This window comes from Lissotriton vulgaris, chromosome 3_1, assembly GCF_964263255.1.
Source record: "Lissotriton vulgaris chromosome 3_1, aLisVul1.2, whole genome shotgun sequence".
In the NCBI taxonomy this organism is placed as follows: domain Eukaryota; kingdom Metazoa; phylum Chordata; class Amphibia; order Caudata; family Salamandridae; genus Lissotriton; species Lissotriton vulgaris.
The window spans coordinates 1021419830-1021432378 of record NC_141689.1 but is presented as its reverse complement, the minus strand read 5'-3'; the positions used below and the strand labels follow the sequence as shown (position 1 = coordinate 1021432378).

Sequence of the window (12549 nt, the reverse complement as noted above, 5' to 3'; positions counted from 1 at the left end):
GACAAGCCTGTCCCAAGTCTTTGTCTGGCCTAAGTGACCTGCTAAGGGAATCTCATGGGCCAAGGTAAGTAGGAAACCTCTCTGAGACAAGGGTACAACCAGCCTCCTGGTCATGCCAGGCTTGGGGTCTCTTGACTCAGTGTACAGGAGTCCATCTTCCCAGTATACCTTGTGGGTACCTGTGGCGTTCCCAGCAGCCTCAGCAGCAGCCTGCTGTCTGAGGGGTTCAAGAGAAGGGCAGTCTAACTGGTCCTTCCCCAGGTCTTCCCTTGAGGGTCCCCCTGAACCCAAGAATTCAACTTGATCAAGTTCAAACTCTCTAGGCTCCGTTTCCCTCAATTCCTGTAGGTCAGCCTCCTCTGAGACTTGATCCACAACCTGGGGCAAGGGGGAAGGCACAGCCTTAACCCTACTGCTCTTTTTCTTGGAAGGTGTCTGGTCCATTGTTCCAGGATCCAGCACCTGTTCAGTGGGGCATTTCCTGGCCTGTGACCTGGTCACAGCAAACACATGTGCTGGCAAGTCTAACATTTCCAGGTGAGTCCTCTGCTCCACTTCTGACCATTGTGATGACTCCAAATCATTGCCCAACAAACAATCCACTGGGAGGTCTGAACTAACTACAACCTTCTTTTGGCCAGTTACCCCTCCCCAGGAGAAAGCTACAATTGCCATACTGTGATTGGTAGTGACATTGCTTGCATTGGTCACCAGGAATTCTGTACCTGGCATGATCTGTCCAGGGTCCACAAAGCTAGGTGTCACCATTGTGACACTGGCACAAGTGTCCCTATAGGCCTGAGCCATTTTTCCATTAATGAAAGGTGTCTGTCTGTATTTGCCCAAAGTATTGGGACTTATGTCAGGGGATATATCCATATCCCCTGTACTGACAAGGACAGCCTGAGTAAGGGTGCCAACTAAGTTGTCACTCCCCTCAGAACCCAGGGTTAACCCTACTAAACCCTTGGGAGGTGCACTACCACTGCTGACTGTACTAGGGGGCACAGGTGCCTTAGGGGCTGCAGTGGCAGGAGTCTGCCCTCCTCCTTTCTTGGTGCACTCACTAAACCAGTGAGTTTTACTTTTGCAGTATTGGCACCACCTTTTAGATTGGCCTTCTTTCTTCTTTTGGGGAGCCTGACCCCCACCCTCTTTGGGTTGTTGGGGACCTGTCGAAGACTTCTGGTCATTTTGTTCCCCCTTAGAATCTTTACCCTTCTGGTCTGCTTTCTTCTGACCACCTTGATTCTGGCCCTGGTTCTGTTTAACTCTTGTTCTAACCCATCTGTCTGCCTTCTTTCCCAATTCTTGGGGAGAGGTCAGATCTGAGTCAACAAGATGCTGATGCAACAACTGGTTCTGACAATTGTTTAAAATTTGTTCTCTCATCATCAAATTGTACAATCCTTTATAATCAGTAACCTTACTGCCCAGCAACCAGCCCTCAAAAGCCTTAGTGGCACAATCTACAAAGTCAGCCCAATCTTGAGACTGAGTTTTCTGGGTATCCCTGAACAGCACACTGTACTGCTCAGTGGTTAGGCCAAACCCATCAACCAGTGTATTTTTCAAGACTTGGTAATCATTAGCATCCTCTACCCTTGTGGTGAGGAGCTTGTCTCTACCTTTACCTTCAAAGGAGAGCCACAAGATAGCTGCCCACTGACTCTGGGGAACACCTTGCACAGTGCAGGCCCTCTCCAAAGCAGTAATCCATTTGTGGATGTCATCCCCTTGTTTAAAGGGGGGCACTATCTTACCAAGGTGTTTTGTATCAAAACTCCTTTCCCTATTGCTAGGTACAATGCTGCCACCAGTGGGGACTGCCCCACTCAACTGTTGCTCTCTAGCAAAGGCAAGCCTCTCTTTGGCCAGGGCAAGTTCTTCCCTTTCAATCCTCAGATTGGCTGCCTTATCTTTAGCTGCATACATTCTCCTCTGGGGAGATGTCATTCCCCTCTGAGAGGAGTGTTGAGAGCCATTGGTGTGAAGGGATCTGCCAGAGCCTCTGGATAGAGACCTAGCTCGTCCATTCCCAATGTTAAGCTGACCTGAGAGTGGCCCCAGGGCTCCCCTAGTACCAAGCTCATGTCTGCTTAAGTTGGACCTGGTTAGTCTGCTGACTTCTACCTGTCCCTTATCTGCCTCATCCCCTGATACCAAATCCTCATCCTCATCATCAGCATCATCTGCTTCCTGAAGGGGATGGTCCTGGCTATCAAAGGGACCCTGTAAGGAGGGCATATTGCCATCTGGATTAGAAGGGTCTGGATTACCAGCCCTCCTTGCATCATAAGTCTCTAAGAGACCAATCAGAAAGGCAGTTGTGGGGTTAGACCCCTGCTTAATCTTCCTAGAGGTACACACTTGTCGTAACTCATGGAAGCTAAGCACAGTATATCTTGAAGGGATGACCTGTGGAGGGTCAACTGACACAAGGGGAGACTCAGTGTTTCCTCCTTTGTCCGACATACTGTTTCTAGTGTGGTGTAAGTGATGCACCTACCTACACTATGTGTTACCTACTGATCCCTTGCTAAGAGTTGCAGCCAAGGTGTGCTAGGCCTTGAGGAGCTGCAACAGCTGGTTCAGTAGAACTCAGAGTATTCTAAGCTTTAGTTATATGTACCTAACAGTACTTATGTGATCTTTCAACAAGATATTCTTAGGATACGTGTGGTAAAACAACAGCAGGCTCAAATCCCAACCGCTGCACACCAATGTGAGAAGGTGGCCTGATATGCAGTGCTCACTATTCTAGTGAACACTATGTATCAGTCCAGCAACCCTTATTGATGATTGGTTGTAAGTCAACCTTATAGACCAGCTATCCTAGTAGCGTGGATACGAGCAGTCTAAGGCTAAAGACTCGAGAGGGCGTGTTAAGCCAGCTGTTATACCACATATACCCCTTGAACACCAAGTGAAAGGACACCACACAAGTGTTATGAAAAATAAACAGTTATTTATTAAGTATCACAACAGCCCTGTACTCTTTATGAGGACAGGGTACTAAGCACAAACAAAAACTCTTATAAAAATACTTAAGTTAGCACAGTATATACAAATGCCCGTGGGGCACGGAAAACCATATACTTGAAAAGTGGAATGCGAAATTACTAGCAGGTAAGTACAGTACTAATAGCTTTTGGAATCGCTAGGACTTGACTAGGGAATCGTTAGATTACTTCTAGGAGGCCTAGGGGACTCGGGTGCAGTGTGTGCACTCTCAAGCGAGATGCGGACAAAAGTCTATGGTAGCTAGGAATTGCAAAGTTAGTGTTCTCGGGCGAACCCGACCTGGTAGGGAGAAAACGACAGTGGATCCTGACCCTTAGATAGTGAGGCTATGCTGGGGCACCGAAATGCCGAAGTTACCTAGCCCAGGGGCTGCAGCTGCATAGGACTCAAAAGACGTCGGGAATCCTCGTTGACGGACCAGGAGCCTGGAAGGAAGAAGTTGCTGGCAGGCGACCAGTGAAGAAAGTTCGGTGGATCCAAGCCTGGATCGATGGAAGATGACACCTGAAAGCAGAGGGGACCAAGTTCGTGACTACTAGCCAGTAGTCAGTGGGCACCAGGAGGGCACCGGACGGTAGCCACCTCGACTAGGTGAGTGGGTGACGCTGTGCTCGAAGATCTCACGGACCAGGAGGCGTTGTCGGCGACCAGGATGGAGGATCGAGCTGTCCCACGAAGATAGAAGCTGTCGGCGTCGCTGGACCCAGGATTGGGCAACAAAGCCTTGGCAAATTCAAGCCCACGCGGTGGACTCAAAATGGCGTCTGGAGTGGACCAGGAGGGTCCGGGGTGCCTCTTTTCAAGAAGGAAGCAAGGGCCAGTCTGGAGCAACCAGACCAGCAGCAGTGATGTCGTCGGGCGTCGTTCAGAAGGCCACAAGCCAGCCGGCTAGTAGCCAAACAACGCGGTGCACAGCTAACAGCAGAAGGGCCCCACGCAGATCGTGGAGATGCAGGGAGGCTGACCTTGGGTGCTGGAGCTGCGCAGGGTCGGGGCTTCTCGGACCCCAAAGCACTCACCAGTGGAGGACACGGTGGGCTTGCAGTAAAGATGTCGTGCAGTCTTGGCGATCGTCGGTCCCTCGAGGTCTCGTCGCACTCACGGTTCTCAGCTTTGCTGTAGAGGTGAGTAGAGGTCAGAGGTGCCAGGGAAGCCGGGTCTCGTCGAGCTGGGTCGTCGGATTCGTGAAGAAGGACTTGCAGCAGACCGCAGTGTTTCTTAGGATGGTGCCCGCTTGATGCAGGGTGACTACTCCTTAGCCACAAGGGAGAATCTTGATGAAGAAATCGTGAAGTCTTTTTGAAGAAAGTCGTATCTTGATTCCAAAGATGATCTAATTTGAACAGGGGGCCCGCTCCTATCTTTATACTAAAAAAGGGGGCTGACCCGGTGACTAGGTCCTGCCTATGGGTGGGACCAGGAGGGGGGGTGGTTAACCCCCTCTCCCCTGCCGGACTTCCCCAGGCCAGGGGCTGGTGTGCCCCTGGAACTGGTTCTGACTGGCCTATGCGTAGTGAGCACCGGGGTGCCACTCAGCAGTCACCTTCCTGAAAAGCCCTGCCTACCCAGGATACACAAAACCATATCTGGGATGGTGCTAGCACCGCCCCGGACAGGAAACCCTTTGTCCAGGCCTCCCTCGCTGGAAGGACTCCCAGCAGCAGGAGGTCAGACTCGTGTCTGTGGTGGCAGCATCCATTTTGTGGTGCTGAGGCTTCAGTTAACTTTAACCGGGGTTCACAGTTACATACATGTCGTGTCCCTCTAGAAGGGTGGAATGCTAACCCCGTCGCCAGAATTGGCGAGGGGTTAGTATTCCAATTCGTATGACACCTTACTCGACATGTTTTGATAAAGCAATACCAAAGTTAGCATTTAACCGCGAGGATTATAATGCACTTAAGAGTATATGGTATGCGATATCATGGAACAGCTATTAGGACTTGATTCCGCAAGCTGCAGACAGGCTCAGCTCATGCCAGAGCACCATCTCACACGATTCCAAGCACTCTGCCTTCAGGATTGTTAAGGCCTGCCATAGGAGTGACTGATAGGAATCTGTGTGTCCATTTTAGGGTTAGGTATAGGTATACTACACCTACAGCAAAGGATGATTACACGACTTTGCCCCAGCTGTCATGCAGCCAGTTGTGTCAAATTTAGGAGGCCAGCCAGGGGTGGCATAATACATGCTGCAGCCCCTGGCAGCCCTGGGTACACCTATGCCCTGAGTTACAGGGTCTGATAAGGGGGCCCAGTACCAATTGGTAAATGCACCTAGGGTACATGATGTAATTTAGAAAGAGAACAGCTAGGCTGTGGGTCTGATTGGCAGGCCCACAGCCAGAGAAAGTCGTAAACCAGTGAAACAAAAGCAAAAAATCTGGGTGATCATAGGATTGCAGACCCTACTCTCCTACACTAGGGACGGACTGCATGCTCTCGGTACTATATAATAAATCACAACTCAAACATCTGCACGGTCCGACACAGCACACGGCGGCCCTCTGGCATATAGCACAGGCACGACTAGGCTGGAAAGGAAGAATCACCAAAATGACACCATTATGGGACACGAGGTCACTAGGAAACCTTAGATTGTGTAAAGGATTTTCGCAGTGGGACTCTGAGTATTTCCACGGTGGGGGACCTCTGGGACAAGGACACGGTAGTAACGTTCCCACAACTCCAGCAGCAGTATGGCCTCAGACCCACTGAAACGTTTAGGTACGTACAAATTAGACACGCACTTCTCCAGGCGATCCCAACGGGCACTGATTTGCCGGAATCCTCACCACTTGAGGATAGACTATTAACAGACTTCATGCAACAGAGCGCGACTTCCCTCACATACAAAAAACTGATCAACAACTTAGAGGACCCCACGCTGAAACTTAAAGAAAGATCGGAGGGAGAGATAGGTGTAGCGGATGAATCGAAATGGAATGAAGCTTTGGCCTCCCCGAGAGAGGTGGGCATCTCGGCAAAGTTTAGACTGGTGCAACAAAAAATTTTACACCGCATCTAATACACCAGGACACTACTCCACAAAATACATAGAGCACCCCATCCCTTTTGCTTGAGGGGTTGCGGGGAGGAGGGAACACTATTTCATACACTATGGGACTGCCCGCAAATACAGGAATTCTTGAGGCAAATAATGCGCACAATCTCCCAAACACTCAAGATTTCCATTTTGCCAGAACCACGTAAGTGCCTCTTGAACATCTGGGACCCCAACGACCTAGATAGGTATGGGATACTTTGGGCTACACTAGCCATGACAGTGGCTAAGCGTGATATTGCACAGAAGTGGGGGCTCCGGACTTGCCCACTGCGAACAGATGGGCTAAAAACATGGATATCCTGATGGTCACGGAGAGAGCGGTCTATGTCCTTCGGGCTTCCCCCGCAAATGGAACAAAGTGTGGGCAGCATGGAATGTTTATAGGGGTGAGATTTGTGAACCTTTGCCAGAAGGAGACGACCTGGACTCCGAGGGGGAAGATGAGTAGCGGATGGGGTTGGGGGTGGCGGCCAGAACGGACCAAATGCAGCAACGTATTGGAATAACTCACCTGAGAGATAACAAAGGGGCATGGAGACTTGCTGATGGGAAGAGATGTGTGGAAGCGTACTTAAAAGTGATGACTCAAGTTTGGGGGGGGGGGCTTTCTCTTGAAACTGTAAGAGGGGTGCTCATGTTAGGTAGCACATAGCGGGAGAAAATTGATAAACTCTGATGACTAATGTATGGATATACGGAAGAGCATATACAGATTTTAGATGGGTAGATCGAGTCTCGGATGAAGAATATGTAATGCAAACTATAACTTCCAGAAATGTATCACACAAATACGAATATAACAGCTTGAACATACCATAATAACTGTATACTATGCCTTCATGTTAATAAAGATTTTCAAAAAAAAAAAAAAAGTAACCCATAGTTTTTTACCAAAGTGGTGTCTAAGTATCACTTAAACCAAAACATTCGCTTGCCGGTTTTCTTTAAAAACTCAACCACTAAGGGAAAGAAAAGCCTCCTTACTCTGGATATAAGGAGGGCTTTATTGTATTATTTACAAAAACCAGAACAAATCAAAAAGACAAAGCAATTGTTTGTCGCCTTCGCGCATGCCAGCACAGGATCACCTGTCACAAAGGCAACTATTGCAAGATGTATAGTACAAGCCATCCAATTCTGTTATGCCAAGGCCAAAAAAGAACTAACAATTCAACCAACAGCTCACTCCACTAGAAAGAAAGGAGCAACGCTAGTCTTTATGGCCAATGTACCCCTTAACTCAATTTGCCCAGCAGCAACATGGGCATCACCACACACCTTTACAAAGCATTAGTGTGGATTTACACATGAATAAGGAAGCTCAAATTGGACAAAGGGTGCTTCAACACCTGTTTGCAAGTTTGTCCGTTCACGACAGCCTCTCAGAAATGGGAGAAACTGCTACATAATCTGATGCACAGCAAATCCAGAAAAGAATTTATGCTGCAAAACAAAATGGTTACTTAACAGTAGGAGTAGTTTTGCAGATTGAAGAATTTTCTGGATTCACATGCGACCCACCCGGCCTCCCCTAGAAGGAAAACAAACCGGTGGGGAAGCAAAGAACTACATCAGTTATTCAATAACCATCTCAAGGATTACAAAAGAGAATAAGAACAGAAAAAAGAATCCGAAGATGGCCTCCACGCACGTCAACCTCCAGGATACTGTCTGACTTCACTCAGGGCACGTACCTGGCACCAAATGGATGTCGACTGTGACAAAAACAAGAAAAAAATAGACAATTCCAGACCCAACCACTAGATGGCAGAATGATGCACAGGATCTGACTCTAGAACAAAAAAGTCAAGCTGCAAAACTACTCCTACTGGTAAGTAACCATCCTTTAGAGATAGTCATGTCACAGTAATTCCCCACTGCGTTTTGTCCTAAGATGCAGAACAAAGAATACAAGTAACTATTTCTTGGAGAATGAGAGCCTATGGAGGAGTTCACCAGAAAGGCATCATTATCCTTTGTCATTGTGCTGTCTCACAGGCCAGTATGGTAACTCTCTTTCCCCTTCAAACCTTTTTGAAGTACCCGACAAGCACTGTTTAAAATAGTCAATCTTTTTTGACAGTGCTGCTAGTCGTTCTCATGTTCCTCATTCTTTACTATTAATATGTAAACTTCTGTAGCTTGAAGAAGGGTCTGTAGATTGAATTGCCAAGCATTTGACTTATGATTGAGATGCTGTTATAATGGTTGAGATGCTGGTATAAAAGCATGGATTTCTCATATGGCTTTTAGCAGTGCAGTCATAACAGAAATTGGTGTTTTTTTGTTTTTGTAATTGAAGTGTTTGATTTTCTCATCTATTTTGTTTCAGAAGGGAAAAGCAGGCAAGCAGGTGCAGGGAATCCCAAGGCGAAATGTATTAAAAACACTGCATGAGAAAGAAGCAACTGAGAAAAAGCGGAAAGAGGAGCAGGTTGAAACAGAAACGTGAGTGTCCCTTTTAGAGGAACAGGAACCGAATAATCTATTGTGAACACATCAGTCAATGAACCTGCGACTAGTAACTTTAGTCTCGTTAAAGGTTCCTACTAACCATATTCATTCCTTTTATAGTTAGTCTCGTATGTAGCTTTTAGGGGTTCCCCTATATTCAGAAAAACTGTATTTTGCTAGACCAAAGCACTTGATTTTGTTTTCTTATGCTTTCAAAGGTACAGTTGCGGTTTTAGTTGGTTTTTTTGGGGGGGGGGGGGGGGGTAAATAAAACTTCCTATTTAACCTCTGGCCTTTAGCAACATGGAGGACTAGGGCTCAGAATTAGAATTTAGATAGTTTTTCACAAAGCTTTTTTGTCTGTTGTCCGTAGTGGATGTTTCTGAGATCAGGACCCTTTACACAACAGCACGGAAAAGCTGTCTTGTTGGGTTTTCCTCAGATTTACATTTCATCAGTTGGGGATCAGATAATCATTTTTGTGTCCTAGGTGACAGTTTTGTTCCATGCGTCAGTCGTTGCTATCTCATGCACATTTGTCTCCTGGGAAAAGCTGGTGTTAGCTTGGCACAACCGTGAAAATTACAAACACTTCACATTAAGAATTAATCCTATTTTATCATTTGAAAAATGTTGCGAGTTGTATTCCTTATCATTTTTGGGAAGCACATAATAATGAGGAAGAAGCATTGATCACAACTACATATTACTGCAGTGCTGAGGTCATTTGTCCCAACGCTTCTTGTGGGTTCTGTAAAGGCTAGGAGGGCTTGGAATGGTTGTGACTTTATGTTCAGTTTATATTTCTGCTCCTGTGCACTCTTTTCCCCACCTGGTTTAGTTCACTGCTGATCTTGCCCCTTCTGACCTACTACCTTAGATGTCCAGTTGTCAGCAGCTAATGCCACCTGCTTTGGATCAGTCAGCTGCAAGACACAAAGATGCTGCCTGCTCTCCACTGAGTGCTCCTCTGCTAAGAGCATAGCTAACTGCGGTCAATTGCATTTACCACTCTTCAACCAGCTTTCCTTGTTGAATTTTGCTCCATACAGCTAGATCGCAAAAGACCTGGTACTCCTGCAGTAGTTTTCAAAGTGGTTGTTTTTTGGGCTAGAGTTAATGCAAACCTTCTTACCTATGCACACATTCATACGTTGGCCTTTTTTTTCTCTTATAACTTGATATTGGCATTGTTCACATTGTGAGCAAGACTGCTCATTTGAGCAGCTAGTTCACATGCACAGATGGTGTCAGTGGGAATTTTCTGTATGAACAGAGATGCAGAAAAGGGGGGTTTGCAGCGTGAATCTTTTCTGTATTCACATGTGCATTATTCTGCCATCTTGTGGCTCGGTCTGGAATTCTCCCTTAAAAACCTTTGTCCTTCTCTTTTGTTTTTTGTTGTTGGTGGGCGTCGACTGACCTCAGTTTGGTGTCAACTTGTGACTCCTTCCAGAAGCTAAAAAATGATGTGGGCAATGCACTGCGTTTTGAAAAAAAAGTTTAGGTTCAATGTTTTAGATAAATTGTTATTTTTAGAGGTGCTCCAACTGGTGGCGTAACCGTCCGTTTGTCCCAAAAAATGTAGACCTTAATGATGTGTGTACACGGCCTGTGTGCACATCCCAGTATTTGGGCACTCCCTCTGGTTCATCAAATATGAATAGACTCCATTGAGTTTCAAAATTTCTTTAATTTAAGGATGCTGTCTTTAGCCTTTCATGATTAGATTAATTTCATCAACTTCAACTGGCTTTATCATGGATCATAGTCGCTCCAATGCATTTCGGGCCAGATGCCCTTTCTCAAGGAGCTCTGAAAACAAGAACGATCTGCATTTGCATCAAAATGCATAATAATATAACAATTGTGTTCAATGTGTGGGTCAGAAACACCCATTTCCCAGTGGTAGTGATGAGAACATATGAAAAACAGACGGTGCATATGTGAAATGTAAGGTTGATGCAAGGTAAAAGACCGGGTGACTTGATAGTGCAGGTGTATTACAAGGGCGCACCCCGGGTGAATAGGAGCGGGTCGTTTAACAAATCAGAGAACGGGGGGGTAAGATGAACGCTAAAAGAAAAAGTAAAACGCTCACGTGTTTGCTCAGCGATCATTAGGGCTGAAAGGAACAAGGTAGAAAAAAAGGTCAACGTTTAAAATAACAGTAAATGCGACATGTATTTACACTAGATAGGTCGGGTGGCAGGGACTGGGCTTAACGCTTACCGAGAAAGGATTCAAGAGCGGGACTGACGAGGTCTCCGTGTCTGCTAACTGCTGGGTGCAGCTACCGAACCGGTGTGTTTGTTAGTCGTGGGGAAGCGATGAGTAAACATAAACTAAGGACTCGAGTTTAGCGTGTAAGAGTGAAGATCGAAGAGGGACAAGGTCCTTAGGTGAGATGGATAAGCCATCTTAAAACAGGCATAGTGGGGACGAGGTGAAAGGGATAATAAACAAGAAGATGACAAAAGAGTAAAACAAGTGGAGATGCAATAAATGATATACAGAAACATGATGTAAAAAACATGGAAATAAGTGAGAATGATTAATGGTATCATAGATGTGATGAAGTAATGCAAATTAATAAACCTGGAGTATAAATGACATTGTAATGAATGCGCACAAGAGATGTGTGTCCTTAAATACCACACCGGGTATTTATAGAAAGCAACTCAGTTCAATACGGTCATTAAGACCAAATGGTTTGCAAGATTGCAAACGATAAATCCATGCAGTTTCTCTTTGTAGAAGGAACTTGTTGTTGTCCCTTCCTTCTTTCTTCTCGACGGTTTCAAGGACCATGAATTTCAACTGTGCCACGGTGTGATTGTGTTCCATAAAATGTGTGGCCACGCTGGATTTTGTTTGTTTAGTCCTGATGTTGGATTTGTGTTCATTCAACCTGACCTTTATTTTTCTCTCTGTTTTTCCTACATAGATTTTTCCGCAAGGACATTTGAGTAGGTATATGAGGTTGGATGAATCACACGTTGCATTGACTTTCACTTTAATTTCTGTGCCTCTCATTGGATGGTTGATTTTGTTGCCAGTGATGATGTTGTTGCAATTATTGCAGTTGAAGCATGGTTTCGTGCCTTTATGTGCGATTGGACTTGGTGTTTCTCTAGACAAAATCTCCTTTAGATTGTTGGCTCTGGTGTATGCAAATATGGGGGGATTCTTGAACATGTCTTTGAAATCCGGTTCGGATGCTAGGATTCTCCAATGTCCTAGAATGATTTTTTTGTATCTCCCACTCAATGTGGAATACTTAGAAACAACTACCATCCTGTTTTCTTCACTCTTAGTTGTCTTTTTTAAAGCCGTTTCTCGTTGGATTAGGGAGACTTTTTTTCATAGCTTCATTTGTTGTTTCTGGCGGATACCCTCTCTCGATGAATCTCAGGTTCATTTCATCTATCCTTTGTATGCACGTTTCTGGATTGGATACTATGCGCTTGACTCGCAACATCTGACTAAAAGGGAGATGGCGTTTAAGTGAATGTTGATGGAAACTAGCAAAGTGCAACGTATTGTTGCGGTCAGTGGGTTTCCTGTAGAGGTCCGTTACTAGGCCAGTGTTTGACCTGGTGATGGATACATCCAAAAAGTTGATGTGAAATTCATTCAAATTCCATGTTATTTGAATTCGATGATCTTTGGTGTTTAAGATATTCAGCTCTTTTTCCAGCATAGTTTTTGTACCCTTCCACAGAAAAAATAGGTCGTCAATGTACCTAACGTACATCAACAAGTTGTTGGTCCATTCAGGGTTACCGTAGATGTGGGTTTGTTCAAAGTCAGACATGTATATATTAGCGTACGCTGGCGCGGCGCAATTGCCCATGGACATGCCAGATAATTGTTGAAACCATTTGTTGTTGTGGCAGAAGTAACTGTGATAGAGAGTAAAAATCATAAGCTCCATAAGGAAAATTTGCATGGGTTCAGGGATATCACTGTGTAACAGGATTTTTTCGATGGCTTCAATTCCT

General features: G+C 45.7%; 1 protein-coding gene across 4 annotated transcripts in view; it reads left to right on the top strand.

The window, feature by feature from the left end:
• Positions 1-12549, top strand: part of PSIP1 (PC4 and SRSF1 interacting protein 1) — a 560846-nt gene that overhangs the window by 327522 nt on the left and 220775 nt on the right. For all 4 annotated transcript variants that reach the window (XM_086961408.1, XM_086961410.1, XM_086961411.1 and 1 more), the window contains one exon: positions 8424-8539. In XM_086961408.1, coding sequence (XP_086817534.1) covers positions 8424-8539 — 116 coding nt within the window. The remainder of the gene's footprint in view (positions 1-8423; positions 8540-12549) is intronic.